Here is a 15,657-nt window from a genome sequence, read left to right as displayed (position 1 = left end):
CATGCCTTGTCACCCTAGAAAGTTACTAAATTGTTCTTTTAAATTTCGAATGCTTCAGTTTGAAATTTAAAACTTAAAGGACATATATGAAAAGTTGTGAAATATATTGTTTAAAAAAGGAAGCTGGACACTTATTTTGGGACAGATAAAAAAGGAAAGCATGACACTTATTTTGGGATAGAGGGAGTAAAAAATTCTTACACTTCTATATGTAGTAAATATAGATCATAGATAGATACTGATACATTTTGCTCCAACAAGAAGTATGTACTTGTAACATATAATCAAAGAATTATAGGATTACTAAAGCTACTCCAGCAGGAAGTTTCTTTCGGAAATGCTTGGCACGCTTTCTTGCTGCTTTTCTTTCCTTGGTATCCTCATGCTCTCATGGAGTTCCTATTAGAAACGGTCTGTGAGAATCAAAAGTAATCTTCTCAAGCACGACGGCGTTCTTGATTAAATACATAGCAAGCTCAGCATCATTTGTACGCCCAACAAACCCGATGAATTCCACCACCTTAAGATACTGATGGGGCCGAGACGCAAAACTTTGTCGTATTCTTTGCTGCCTTCTCTTGAGTAATTCCAACTGTAACAAGGAGGAATGGAGTCATACAATGACATATACATTTAAGTAGATCATTAGCATACAAAACCAAAATACCAAGTATCAAATCGTAACTCAGGACAAGTTAGAATCATGACATTGCTAGACTCAATAGAATAGCCAAAACAGGCTCCATTTAGATTGAACATATTCTGTTATATGACATTAGTCACCCTGCTGTAGCAACCATAAAATTCATCAAGCATTAAAGAAACAAAATCAAGAAAAGTTTAATTGCTTAGGAATGACAACATGATTACATTAGTATTCCATGTCTGTTACAAAGACACAAAATGATAAAAGCAAAGAAGAAGAGAATACATGCAGCTTTAGAGATGGATTCACAATGTTTTGAAAAGGGTCCTAAGGTAATTGAACAATCATGAGAATAAAGCAAGAACGACCATGTAAAACTCTCGGGCAGAATTATTAAATCAACATGGGAACAACATTAACAAAATTCTTGATCAATTGGGAGACTAGATCAAAGCTAAACATTGTAAGAGCATTTTTCCTATTACTGGTAAAATTATCATTTATAATAGCAATAAAGAAGTAATTACTTGGGAAAATTGAAATCTTTTAAGCCGAAGTCCAAATGAATCAAAGTTTCCAATTGAAAATTCAATTTCAAAAGAAACAAACCTCACATTTTTAGAAATGAGACTTATTACCTGTAACACAAATTTATTCAAGAAAGGGCACGCCTCTATCAAGAGAGCAAAAACAAGAAGACTTTGATATTCACTTGTAACATAAATTTTCAACTCCAGTTGCTTGAGCTTATCAAAGACTGGAAATTTAGCAAACTTGATACCATTCTGAATAAACCCAAAGAAAAAATAGTAAATCAGCACAAATTGATAATTATGTTAAAAAATGAATAAAATAAAAATTAAGGGGAGGAGATAAAAAGAATTAGTTAAACTAACTAACCTCAACGGAGGTCATAAACTAACTAACCTCAACGGAGGTCATGGTCAACGTAAGGCTCTCTAGATGAGAAAGATAGCTTGAAATCTCGAAAAAGTTATAAATTAGATAATCGTAGTAATCACCCCCAATATTCAGTTCAACAAGCTCGTTGACGTTCTTAAATGGCTGGCTTATTTTTGGTCCAGAGTAGTTAAATGACACTAGATTCATAGCAGAAATTTCAATACTTTCCACATTGCCGCAGTAAGTTATCTCCAAGCGCTTCAATTTGAGAGAGTGAACTTTCAGATTTACCAAACATTCGGATTTCGCCACAGACAACTGTTCCAAAAATGGGCAGTTAGTTAAGAAGTCCTCAAGAACTTGTCCAGTTACATTCACATCTTTGAGCAGGAGATTGGTCAGCGAATTGCACCTAGTAAACCCAAGGGACAATGAATGCAGGTGATTTGTAATTCGGTCTGTGTCAGGAAAATTGTAACCCTCAGTGGTTCTCCCAGATTGAAACAAGTCTAAATCAAGCCTTTTTACTCTCTTTTCGATTGCAAAGTTAACCCAGTTGTCGATATCAAATCTACAAGTTTCATCGAGATCAAATTGAACTCTGAATTGATCTATACATGGACCATTGAACGAGTTCAAGACTTGATTAACCCAACTCAAATAAAAAGGCCTTCCTTCTTCAAGTTCCTTATCTTCCAGTTCTAGTCCATATATAATATGTGAGGCATCAAAGTTCAAATCAGTAATGTAAGTCCACACATACCTCCATCTCTTTGAAAGCAGACTACTTCTTCCAGCTTCTTTCATTGTCAATAGTGACAAGATGGAAACGAGTATAACATCAGGAAGTCCACTAATGCAATCCTCCAAACACAACCCTCCTCCTTTATCATCCTTCTCACTATTCCAATAAAAGATTCCAATAAAAGATTAAAATAATAATAATAATTAAAAAACTGTGAGTTAACAGAAACACCATAGTAGTGCTGAATTTTTGTAACAAAATATCTTCATTTATTTAAAAATAAAAAATATAAAAGAGGCATAGAAATCCATAGATACAGAAGTTAAAAAAGATGGTACCTTGCGTTTTGAGCACAACATATTAAGGTGGTTTTCTCCATGGGATTTGAACTTACAGTTTTCTGCATAATTTTAACAAATAATTCTGCAGATCCAATAGGAGATAGCAGCAGGAGAAGATGAACTGATTAGAGAGATATAAAAACCAACAAAGAGAGCAAAAGAAAAAAAAGAGAGAGAGCAATTTTGTGTTGAGTCTGGAAAAGAAAACAACTTTATATAGATTAAGGGCGTTAGATTGAGTCTGGAAAGTGATGTTAAATTGGGTTATTACCAACTTGGAAAGTAGTAATTCTGTAGTATGTTTCCTACTAGGATTAGGCAACTAAATAAATAATACTGGTTTAACCGATCTTTTGTTTCTCACAAGAAGGAAAAAGAAAATTTACGGAACAAATTTACAAGATCTTGTAGATTCCTCCTATTTTGCTGATTCTTAAAAAAAATAAAGAAAAAATCCGATCTTTTATCTCTCACTAGAAGGAAAAAGGAAATTTACAGAACAAAATTTCATAATGAAAGCAAAACTTACAAGATCTTGTAGATTCCTCCTATTTTGTCTCTGAAAATTTACAGAAGGGATTTTCATGATAGAAACAAAAATTTACAAAATCTTGCGCCTTCAGATCATCATCCTTGAGAGAGAGAGAGAGAGAGAGAGAGTTGGGCTCGGAACTGAACATCTCGTCTGACACAGGTTATTATTATGTCTCGACAACGGTTGAGATGCTTTTAAATCTAAGGGTTGTGAGATTGGTTAATGAATTAACTTTTTGGGCTTGCCATTGAAATGTTGTGAGTTGGGCTCAACCTTTTAATATGGAGAATACTTAGTAAAATACCATTGGGCCTTTCAGTTAACCAGTTTTCAGGGTCTTACGCGGTTTTTTCATCTTGCATAGTCCACCACCACCATTACGTGATGATGGCAAATAAAATAATTCTCAATTATAAAGGATAATTATTGACGTTTAATAAATAAATATATAAATTTGTAAATTAATCTGTCAAATTTTCTATTAAAAAAAAAAAAAGCTTCCAATTTGTGAATTCACGCCAATAAATTTAAATTAATTAAAAAATAAAGTTGATTCGAACGGTAAGTAATAAATATCACAACAAATTTCTTTCACAAATATGTTATAATGTATTATTCATTCACATCCTCACAGACATCCTAGATTTTAAGTGTACTACATAAATCTGGTCCAAGTCGTTTTTCAAGAGAAAAATAGAATAATCACAGGTTTTGCTTCAAGGCATATCAGAAAGGGGAAAAAAAAAGCATTGATAGGCTTATTTCTTCATGCGTGTTGGGAAATACAGAAGTATTTGCTAATGTATTTCTTTTATAAATATGGATAAGAAAACGTGCTAATGATGCACAGCCCATTATTATTATTATTATTAAAATAATAATAATAATAATAAATAAATAAAATCTCTCCACTTTACAATCGTACTAATAAATAGATTATACAAACATATAACTAATTAAAGGATCACCAAAGTTGCTCCGACAAGGAGTTTGGTTCAAAGTTTCTCAGTGCGCTTTCTTGTTACTTTTTTCTGCTTGGTCTTCGTAAACTCAAATGGAGGGTGTGCGAATATCAAAAGTAATCTTCTCAGAATTGAGAACACTCGTGATTAAATACATTGCAAGCTCAAGATCGGTTATTTGAGCAACGAACCCAATGAATTCCACCACCTTAAGATACTGATGGGGCCAACTTCTCACACTTCGCCATTTTCTTCTGTGATTGAGATTAACAAATGCAAGCTGTAACGAGGAGGAGGAGTAATGGAGTCATACAGTGCAAGTAAAGCTTTAGCATACAAAACCATTATAATAATAATTTAAGCTTTAAAAGACCGTGTGTGGATTGATGGGCTAAAGCTGTTGGACCATTTTAATACACTTTTAATTTACTTTAATGATAGGAAAAACCATTAAAACTACTCTCTCTTCCCTAACCTGTTAGGCTAGAAGGATTTTAATAATAATTTTAGCATATTGATAAGAGTGAATTTCAAATTTATCCTAAAGGCAAAAAAATACCACTCCGTAATCAGATTTTGGGACGAAGCAAAACTTCTTGGCCTCCACAAAACTCTCTCTCTCTCTCTCTCTCTATATATATATATATATATATATAAAGAACACTTTTAATGATAGGAAAACCATATTTTTATATTTAAAAAAAGTATATAAATAATAAAAAATTCTTACACTTTTATATGTAGTAAGTATAGATTTGTTGGAAACAAGAGCATTAAAAACATAAACTTTGGATGAGATTTTGAATAGATTCTGTTACGAATTATTTTCAGATCTATGGACGAGCGTGTTCCTCTCTGCAAGGAGATGAACCTGGTATATTTACTTCCTCAAATCCGTTTCCGTGTGAATGAGAAATTAGCTCCAAAGTAAGGAATTTGATAAGCCTAAATAGGTTTGCAAGATGTGAGAAATGTTTGTCCCACATCGAAAAAATATTAAAACCAAATTGAGTTCATATAAGCCTAGTATGAGATTTGGGTTTAGGCTCAAGGGTACCCAAGATTTTAAGAGGGGGAGGACCTAGGCAAGCTTGGGTTCGAACCAACTACCACACGTGTGCTGCCCGACCCGGTCCGGTCTAAGGCGGGGCTTGATTGTGAAATATGTTTAATTTTTTATTAAACGAAATTGGGCTTATGTGGTTGGATTTTAATATTTTTTTGCTGGGTTTATTAAGATGGCCGAATTGGGCCAGCTGTTTGCTGGGCTTCATAATGGATTAAAACAGTTTTGGTATTTAATTAAAATTAAAATCATAAAACAATTTTATGTTAACCATTATGAACCAATGGTTGCACCCTTTTCTAGAATAAACAACCTGCAGTTTTTCCTAAAACATTGTGAACCAATGGTTGCACCCATTTGGAAAAAGGCACCATGTAGCCTATAAATACCCCTCCTTGGGTTCATTCCAAATTACACCAAAATTCAGAGAATTCTTCTCTTCTTCTAAATTTTCTTCTTGTGAGTTCGAACCTTAGTACTTGGATTCGAGCCTTAGTCGGCCTCCTCTCTTTAGTCTGTGAGTTCGAACCTTAGTACTTGGATTCGAGCCTTAGTCACTCACTCCGAAACCAAATTTGAGTCAGAGAGTACTACACCGAACCAGTTCGCCTATTCCTTTGATTTGCAGTGCTATTACCAAAGGAAGACAAGCTGTTGTATTCTAAAAGATAAACACCACTGAATCCGTTAACACCATAGCAGGACAAATCTGTCTTAAGAATATCGAATCAAATTCTAACCTCGACTTTTAATCAGATTTATTTATTTTATAATTTTATTTGATTATATTAAACTTTATATTATAATAAATTATATATTTATAGATTATTATTTTATAATAATAATTATATATATATATATTATATTTTCAAATAATACTTAAATAAATAATATTATAGTGTATTGTATAATTAGATCGTACTTTTGGACAAGATCATAGATAGATATTAGTACATTTTGCTCTAACAGGAAGTATGTACTTGTAACATATAATCAAAGAATTATAGGATTACTAAAGCTACTCTAGCAGGAAGTTTGGTTCGGAAATGCTTGGCACGCTTTCTTGCTGCTTTTCTCTCCTTGGTATCCTTGTGCTCCCATGGAGTTCCTATTAGAAACGGTCTGTGAGAATCAAAAGTAATCTTCTCAAGCATGACGGCGTTTTTGATTAAATACCTAGCAAGCTCAGCATCATTTGTACGCCCAACAAACCCGATGAATTCCACCACCTTAAGATACTGATGGGGCCGAGACGCAAAACTTTGTCGTATTCTTTTCTGCTTTTCCCTGAATAATTCCAACTGTAACGAGGAGGAATGGAGTCATACAATGACATATACATTTAAGTAGATCATTAGCATACAAAACCGAAATACCAAGTATCAAATCGTAACTCAAGACAAGTTAGAATCATGACATTGCTAGACTCAATAGAATAGCCAAAACGAAACGTTCCACAGGCTCCATATAGATTGAACATATTCTGTTATATATATGATTCTACAATCAAATATTTTGTCTTCATGACATTAGTCACCCTGCTGGAGCAACCACAAAATTCATCAAGCATTTAAGAAATAAAATCAAGAAAAGTTTAATTGCTTAGGAATGACAAGATGATTACATTAGTATTCCATGTCCGTTACAAAGACACAAAATGATAAAACCAAAGAAGAAGAGAATACAACTTTAGAGATGGATTCACACTGTTTTGAAAAGGGTCCTAAGGTAATTGAACAATCATGAGAATAAAGCAAGAACGACCATGTAAAACTCTCGGGCAGAAATATTAAATCAACATGGGAACAACATAATGATATATATTCATTAACAAAATTCTTGATCAATTGGGAGAATAGAGCAAGCTAAACATTGTAAGAGCATTTTTCCTATTACTGGTAAAATTATCATTTGTTTTGGTAGGTCTGAAGGCAGTGACCTATTTGACCAAGACACACAAGTGGCGAGGAGGTGTGTCTGTGGTTGATGCCAAAATAGGGCTGAAGAAGGTCATTGAAAATAGTTTTGTTTGTCAATATGCATATATAGTTTTGTTTGTTGTGTGTTTAGTTCAATTGACATGATCCCATAATTTCAGATAGAGGAGAAACTGGAGGGGGTGGATGTTGGAAAACAAGAGTCCTTGGTTTCTTTTCTAGATTTTGTTATTATTCTTCTCCCTGTTATATTTTAAGTTTTGTTAATGTCCTTGTGTCTAGTGCTGAGTATTGCCTCTAAATTTTATATCAGAAGTTAGGTTTTAATGTGATTGTATAGCCATGACCCATTGGCTACTTTGCCCATGAATTCTTCTGTTTTGAAGCCACATCTTGCATGATTTTATATATGTTTTTATATGTTTGGCAACTGAATGTTCCCAGCAACTTGGCTGTTGCAACTTCTAGGTAATGACACTGTCTCTAGTGTCCATCTTCGGTGGCCCCTTGAAAATGAAAATTCTGGCTCCGCTCCTTCCCTCCTTTGCCCTTATATTTGCAGGTTACTACTTGGGCGTGAAGAGGCTGGAGGAGGATTACTTGTGGAAACTCACTCCTCTCTAATCCTCCTCCATCAAACCTCTCCATGGAAGATAAACTAAACCCACTATAGTGGGCCAGGCTGGTCCACAATTAAACGTGGTGGATTGTGAAAGAAAAAAAAAACAATCATTTTCTTAAAAATGGCGCTTTTGTGGGCCTGTTTAGGCTTGTGGTATGCCTTTATTGTGGGCCTTTGTGTCTTTTCCAGTTTCCTTCTTCGTCCCATTGACTTATGTCCCGATTAAATTAGCTTTGTTTTTACGAGATTTTATACGTTTACTTTAGTTTGAAATGTCACAAGGCTTTTTTATTTATAATTTGCATCCACGCCAAAATAAAACATAAATTTAATAATACATACAAATTTAAGTGCAACTTACATTATTCTAACATGCAAGACAAGCAACAATATTAATATTAGATTGATACATCACGCACGCAGAATTTTTTTTTATTCTTGACCCAAGTTCTTTGCTGATCTCCATTAACTAATTCCCAAAAATGTTTCATAATGAATCCCCAATCCACCTGCCATCATCATCTCCGGTACATTCAACTTCCCCTAAAAGTAATACATACAAACATATGTGCGTGTCTTCCAACTTAGTGGTGTTTGATACTGTGTTTGGTCACTGATGACGAGCATAAGTTTAGGGTTGATGTGATGCTAGTTTAGTTGGTTCGGTGGATTTTAATGCATTCCGAGTGTTTGTTTTAATGCCCCACAAGTTCACAACTCAGCCGGTTATGCAAGTGACTGATTCTACTTGCTGCCAGTGTAAGTGTAGCGGCAATAAAATTTCGGAAAATTTGTCATTGTTTTTCTGAATGGGCAGAAGTAAGAGCAGTCACAATGAAGGTTCTTTATCACTTCCTAAGGATGTAATTCTTTACAAAGATGAAGATGAATGGTCCACTTGCTCCGCAAGTGGGCTGATATCATGGTTATTGCCCCATTGGACGGGTCCTTAATCAGTCTTTGGGACTTTCCAAGTTGGTACAAACCTAATTTAACCTATTGTCCTATTATTTTTATTCTTATTATTAAGATAAAGTGTAACAAATTTTCCAGAATTTTTAGGTATTTGCACAAAACTCTTTGATTTAACAAGTAAAGTACCCTCCGGAAGTATTAAAAGTTGCATTCGAAGGCGTATGTAAAATCTCCTGTACCGGAAAAAAAAAGATTACTAAATCATCTGTGAAACTACGTTTTTGGTGATATAAAAACTTGTGCTGATGTGTCAAATAAAATTTCAATAACCAGAAAGAATTAATAAACTGTCCCCCAACCACCTTCACCGTTCACGGCTCCCCCCATCTCCATTTTCCTTCTTCTCACAACACCTGAATGTCCCCTACCTTGTCTTTGCACCATCGACACCTGAATGTCCAAGCGCTGGCTGATTTACATGGTGGTCGCCGATGACGTCCTAGACCACATCGCAAGGGATGTATTCTCGATGTTGCTCAGTAGATCTAGAGCGGGAATGAGATTGTGCTGAAAAATATGAACATCTGAGGTTCAATTTTGGTGATCTCGATTTAGGGTTTCAATTTGTGAATTTTTTTTGGTAAGTATCATCAATTTTGGAAATTTTGTTTTATTTATACACAAACGGTTGGGGTAGTAAGGGTAGCTTCGTCATTTTCAAATTACAGCCTGTGCATGTGGTGAGCACCTGTTTAGTCGGAGGAACCAAACGGAACCTATCCAGTGGGTAATTTTTGCAACAATTTCCATAGTTCAAGGGGTTAACCGTGAGATTAGAAGTTTAGGGGGGTTTTTTTAGGGAGAGAGTATTGTGCAGGGGGTTTATACTTTACCCTTATTATTATTACTTTCCGTACAAAGACAAAGTTAAATATCAAATTGCACTCTTTTTCTCTCTATCGAACAAAGCAAGCCTCTCTTTTTATCTCTGTGGAACAAAGCAAGCAAGTCTATTTGGATAATCTCTAATCTGTTCCTCTCCTCTTTTGCCTCACGTCTGCAGATGTGTTAAATTATGCAGAAAACTGTTAAATCAGATTCCATGGAGAAAACGACAACACCCACCTCAACATGTTGCGCGAAAAACCAAAGGTAAAAAATTTACACCATCTTTTCAACGTATGTATGTATGGATTTGTATTCCTCTACTTTTTTTTTTTTTTTTTTTTTTTAAGGCCCCGTCGTTTGTTTGGGTATTTTTTTATTTTCTTGCTGTGTGGTTGTAGTAAATATTTTATGAAGAAAAAAAATAATAATAAAATCTAATAGATATAACTTACCCATTAATTTTGAGCAAGTTATTTTACACGTTATGTCCTCGACCTTGACCTCGACCGAACACCAGAAAATGAAAGAAAAAATTTCCGAAGAAAATATTTTACCTAAAAAAGGAAAAATTTGGGAAGAAAATATTTTACGGAAATTTGTTACCAAAAATCAGCACTACTGTGGTGTTTTTGTTATTACACTTTCTTAATTATTTTTATTTATTTATTTATTTTTTTTGTGTCTTTAATTGGAATAGTGAGAAGGATGATAAAGGAGGAGGGTTGTGTTTGGAGGATCGCATTAGTGGACTTCCTAATGATGTCATTGTTTTAATCTTGTCACTATTGACAATGAAAGAAGCTGGAAGTAGTAGTCTGCTTTCAAAGAGATGGAGGTACATGTGGACTTAAATTGCTACTTTGAACTTTGATGCCTCACATATAATCGATGCAATTATAGTGGCTGATAATCGTGAAAAGGAAGTTGAAGCAAAAAGGCCTTTGTATTTGAGTTGGGTTAATCAAGTCGTGAAATCGCACAACACTCCAAATATAGATGAATTCAGAGTTCATTTTGATCCTGATGTAATTTGTAGATTTGATATTGACAATTGGCTTAATTTTGCACTGGAAAAGAGAGTAAAAAGTCTTGCCTTAGACTTCACAGGAATGACCAGATTTTCTAGAGAAGAGGGAGAGAATTACAATTTTCCCGACACAAATCACCTTCATTCATTGTCTCCTTGGTTTACTAATTGCATCTCCCTAACCAATCTTGTGTTGTCATACGTGGATGTAATTGGGCAAGTTCTCTTAATCGACTGTCCATTTTTGGAACAATTGTCTGTGGAAGAATCTGACAGTCTCGTAAATCTGAATGTTCCTGAAATATCACTCAGATTGAAACGCTTGGAGATAACATACTGCTTCAATGTGGAAAGTACTGAAATTTTTGCTACGAATCTAGTGTCATTTAAGTGCTTTGGACCAAAGATAAACACGCCATTCAAGAACGGCCAGGAGCCTGTTGAATTGTATATTGGGGGTGACTATAACTTTTTGAAGATTTCAAGCTATCTTTCTCAGTTAGAGAGCCTCACGTTGCACATGCCTCACGTTGTGAATGTTAGCAAGTTTAACTAGCTAATTCATTCTATCTCCTCCCCTTCATTTTTAATTGTCAATCTGTGCTGATTTACTTTTTCTTTGGTTTATTCAGAATAGTATTGAGTTTTCTAAATTTCCAGCAATTAACAAGCTCAAGCAACTGGAGTTGAGAATTATTGCTGCTGATGATGAAAGCCTTCTTGTATTTACTCCTCTGATAGAGGCATGTCCTTCTTGTCTAAATTTGTGTTGGAGGTAATAAGTTTTACTTTAGAACCCCCATCTCTAAACTGTGATGTTTATTGCTTTCGGAATTGAATTTTCAAATTGAAATTTTGATTCATTGGACTTCAGCTTAAAAGCTTTCAATTTTCCCAAGTAATTGCTTCTTTTTGGCTATTTCAAGTTACAATATTATTAGGAACAATGTTTAGCCTTCCCTTTTCTCCTGATTGTTCAAATTTCTTAGATTGTTTTTAATCCATCTGGTATCATTACTTAAGCATTTAAAGTTGTCTTGATTGCATGCTTGGGGAAATTTTTTTATGGATCGATTAAAGGTCTTTTAAATTGCGTTCAGTCAATCTTATATTTAAAGCAGAATAGTTATTTATGGTGAGTGACTATTGTAAAAAACAAAAAAAATTCCCTAGATCAACGTTTCATTTTAGCTATTTTATTGAGTCTTGCAATGTTGTGATTCTGATTTGTCCTGAACAATTATGATTTGTTGTTCGGTAATTTGGTTTTGTATTTTAATGGTTTACTTGCATGTATAAATTCTGTTCCTCCTTGTTACTACTTTCATGGTCCAAGTGCAAGCCGGGAAGAGAATTTCGAAGTGCGAATTTTTTTGCCCCGGCAGTACCTTAAGGAGGTGGAATTCATTGAATTCGTTGGGCAGATAATTGATATCGAGCTTGCATTGTATTTAATTAAGGGTGCTGTCAAGCTTGAGAAGATTATTCTTGATACTCGCCAACTATTTCTTATAGGAACTCCATTTGAGTTTACGGAGATGAAGCAGAAAAAAATAGCTAGAAAGCGAGAAAAAAATAGCTAGAAAGTGCGCCGAGAAGCTTTGAAACAAACTTCTTTCCTGCTGGAGCAGCTTTGGTAATTCTTTAATTAATTATATGTTTGTATGACACTATAACCTATTGGTGGTATATCCTTCTCTTCTAAATTTATTTGAGGACAGAGATATATTTTATTTTATTTTATTTATTTATTATTATTTTAACAGTAATAATGGTTGCCCACCATTAGTATTGATTAGAGATCATCTTATATAGGATAATAAGAATAAGTTTATCCACGTATACATACTTCAGTGAACATCTTTGATATTTTAAAGCATTATGGTTTAAATTTTTAACATTTTATCTCACAATTTTTTCCGTATGTATGTACAATTTGCACTTAAAATGACAAAAGACATTTTTTAATGGGGTAAATTACATTGACACCCCTCCTTGTGGTTGGGTCAAATTTCACACAGAGAGACATTTTGTTTTTAATTTTCACTCGTGTTAGGAAGAGTTGATTGATAGTATTTCACTCACACTCCAAAAATCACTTGACAGTAGTGCCAGAGTACTTTTTACATGTAAAATGACATTAATATGGCATTAAAATCATTCCGACTCTATGTTAATTTCTTTCATGTGTAAAAAGACTTTACTACCTCAAGAGACTCATTTTAAGTGTCCAAAATGTCTTAAAATTGAATCCATATCTCTTATGTAATGTAATATGTATGTACAAAAGTATATATTCATGCACACACACAAATATGCTCTAGAATATTACTAGTGTCTCAACAACCAAAAGCAAAGACTAGTAACAAATCAAAATTCATGCTTTTCAAGGTCAGAAAACAAAGTTGGATTTTACTTTGTTTTAACTTGTTTAAATTAAACGAACTAGTAATTATTTATTTACTTGATACGTAACCTATATATTATTTGAGTCAATGATACATTGAGATCATATTTTACAAATTATCTTTCAATGTCAATAATAATAATAATAGTGTTAACAAATATAAAGAAAATGATGTTATTTACTCATTGCACCCTACATGCTTTGAAGAAATTGGGATCAATTTCCCGTGTGTCAGATTGACACGTGTGGCAAAGAAGACTAATGTAAACTACATAAGGTGTGAGGGTGATATCAGCTAGGTGAATCCGTGTGTTTGTGTGTGTGAAGATGTGTATGAAGAAAATGTATTCCGAAGAAAGCAATAACAACTCTCACGCTGCTGCTGCTGCTGCTTTCTTTCTTTAATTTGCTGTCTCTCTCTCTTAACTTTCGTAAACTTTCATGGACTTCTTATGGTGTGTGAGTATTAAGAGTAATCTTTTCAAGCTTGACAGCATCCTTAATTAAATACAATGCAAGCTCAACATCAATTGACTGCTCAACAAATCTAATGAATTCCGTCTCCTTAAGGTACCAATGTGAGCAAACTTGTTATTAACAAAATTTCATTAAAAATGTAAATAAATTACGCTCACACCCCCAAGATTTGCCTAGACACTCATCCACAGCTTATGGAGTGTGAAATGCAATTGCCTTCTAAAACTATGTAATCTTGGACAATGATACCATTTGAAAAATAAACTGCCAAACACTGCTTAAGTGATACAAAACGTCTTATATAAGCCCGCAATAAAATATTGTATACCACCTAGAATGACCAAACTACCCTCATTCACATTTTCTCTCTCTAAACCTTCATCCCGCGGCTGGAACCAGGCACCATTGTCATCGCTCCATCGCCAACACCACCAACATACTAGTCCTGGAACCAGACCCACCTCCAAAACCCTTCCCTCTCTACCCAAAAATGCTTCCAAAACCCTCATTCTGCCCTCCCAACCCTTTTTTTTTTTTTTTTTTTTTTTTTTTTTCACATACCCACAAAACCCATCTCCGGTGGAGTTTGACAGACAGGCCGTTTGATGGTTGTCTTGATCGGATGGTTTGTTTTAATGAGGGCTTTTGGGTTTTGAAGGGGTTGGGTTGTTAAGGTGAGGGGTTTGGTTATAATTGATGGTACATACAGAAATATATGGTCATTTATTTATGAAAAAAACATATACATACATATATATATATATATATATATATATATATATATATATAGTCTTTTTTTCGTCAATACAAAAGTCTCCAAGCTGTTTTACTGGCGAAAAAAGGGCAACGTGAACGAAGAGATTGAACTGATCGGCCATGAAGCAACTGAACGGCGGTGAAGAGGACGGCGGGACTATTCGGCGAGTAAGGAAAGATGGGTTTGTGGATGGCTAGCAAGGAAGAAAAGAGAGAACATCAAGATGGAATATACATACATACATACATACATACAGAGCTTGAGATAGACCCGAAGGAAAGATGGGACTGTTTTCATTGCATATGCTTATATCTTGTATATCAACAAATCTAATTATGTTGTATATATGTTGGTGTGGGGTCCACTTGCAATAAGTTTATATGTTATCATGTTGTGTATCAGTGAAGCATATACTAGGAGCTTTGTGTGGCAATGCAGCTAATACAAGAAGCTGCTTCATGCCCACGACAGTCACGCCTATAAATAGGCTTGCAATGTATACAATTGAGTTGTGGTGAAAGAACAAAGCAGTTCTCCCTCTCACTCTCTCTCGTTCTTCTTTGTGTTCTCTCTCTGTATCACTCTCTCTATCTGTGTGTGTAAAACTTTATATAAAAACTATTACTACATATACACACACATATTCATTACACGTTATCAGTACGAGGCTCTGTCAACTGAGAAGAAAATTCTATTTTTCTGTCTCACTTCAAAGGGTAAGAAAAATAATTATTTATATTCAACTGTTGTTGTTCAAATTTTACATACAATTAAAATTGTTGAGCTCGCAGTCTCGCAACTATTTATTTATTTATTTATATTAGAGTATTTTTGTCCATTCCTTATAGAAAATTAAATTGCTGAGCCTGAAGTCTCGCAAATATTAAATTATTTAATATGCAAACTCGAAGTTTTGCATATATTAATTTACTGTTTGTGAGCCTGCAGTTTCACAAATATTTGGTATTCTTTGCAAACCCGAAGTTTCGCAAAATTTATTAGCCTGAAGTCCAAATGAATCTGAAATTCTTTGACCTGAAGTCATTTCCATGGAGTACCCTTACAAACCTGAAGTTTTGTAAAACGTAGAAATATAAATTATATGTGCCTTTTAGTGTAAATATATTTTGTCTTTTTTGTTATTGTTTTGTTTATTGAAAGCACATGACTAACTTTTGACATTATATATTTACTGACAAATCACATTATAGTGACTGCAGTATTTTTATAATCTCAAATTGATTATTCTTTTTGTGAAATAATTCTAACTATGTTATTTTATCATTTATAGTTCATAATGTTAAATCTTACCAAACTTGAATTTGTGGCACTTTGATATCTTGGGCAAAAACTACTTGTCATAGATCCTTGATGCCGAGATCCACTTGGATGCCATGAATCTTGGTGAAACAATTAAGGAGAAAATAAT

The 15,657-nt window shown here is 34.1% G+C and overlaps 1 protein-coding gene across 3 annotated transcripts; it reads right to left on the bottom strand.

Annotated features, from left to right (window-relative positions):
- Positions 1-187: 187 nt before the first annotated feature.
- On the bottom strand, positions 188-3,321 carry LOC132303839 (putative F-box/LRR-repeat protein At3g42770). Of its 3 annotated transcripts, none has more exons than XM_059801277.1 (5): positions 3,165-3,321; positions 2,633-2,717; positions 1,574-2,450; positions 1,285-1,431; positions 188-592 (listed from the first exon to the last, which is right to left on the bottom strand). In XM_059801277.1, the coding sequence occupies exons 2-5, from the start codon at positions 2,698-2,700 to the stop codon at positions 389-391; spliced, it is 1,296 nt and encodes a 431-aa protein (XP_059657260.1). In that variant the 5' UTR covers positions 2,701-2,717; positions 3,165-3,321; the 3' UTR covers positions 188-388. The 3 variants fall into 3 exon arrangements, with proteins under 3 accessions (XP_059657260.1, XP_059657261.1, XP_059657262.1); XM_059801278.1 differs by lacking the exon at positions 3,165-3,321 and adding an exon at positions 3,035-3,061; XM_059801279.1 differs by lacking the exons at positions 2,633-2,717; positions 3,165-3,321 and having other exon boundaries at positions 1,574-1,867; positions 2,313-2,413.
- Positions 3,322-15,657: the final 12,336 nt, after the last annotated feature.

This window comes from Cornus florida, unplaced genomic scaffold (assembly GCF_030987335.1).
Source record: "Cornus florida cultivar Cherokee Brave unplaced genomic scaffold, ASM3098733v1 CherokeeBrave_3.0.0_Hap2_Chr04, whole genome shotgun sequence".
Classification (NCBI taxonomy): Eukaryota; Viridiplantae; Streptophyta; class Magnoliopsida; order Cornales; family Cornaceae; genus Cornus; species Cornus florida.
This window is presented reverse-complemented; position numbering and strand designations above follow the sequence as displayed.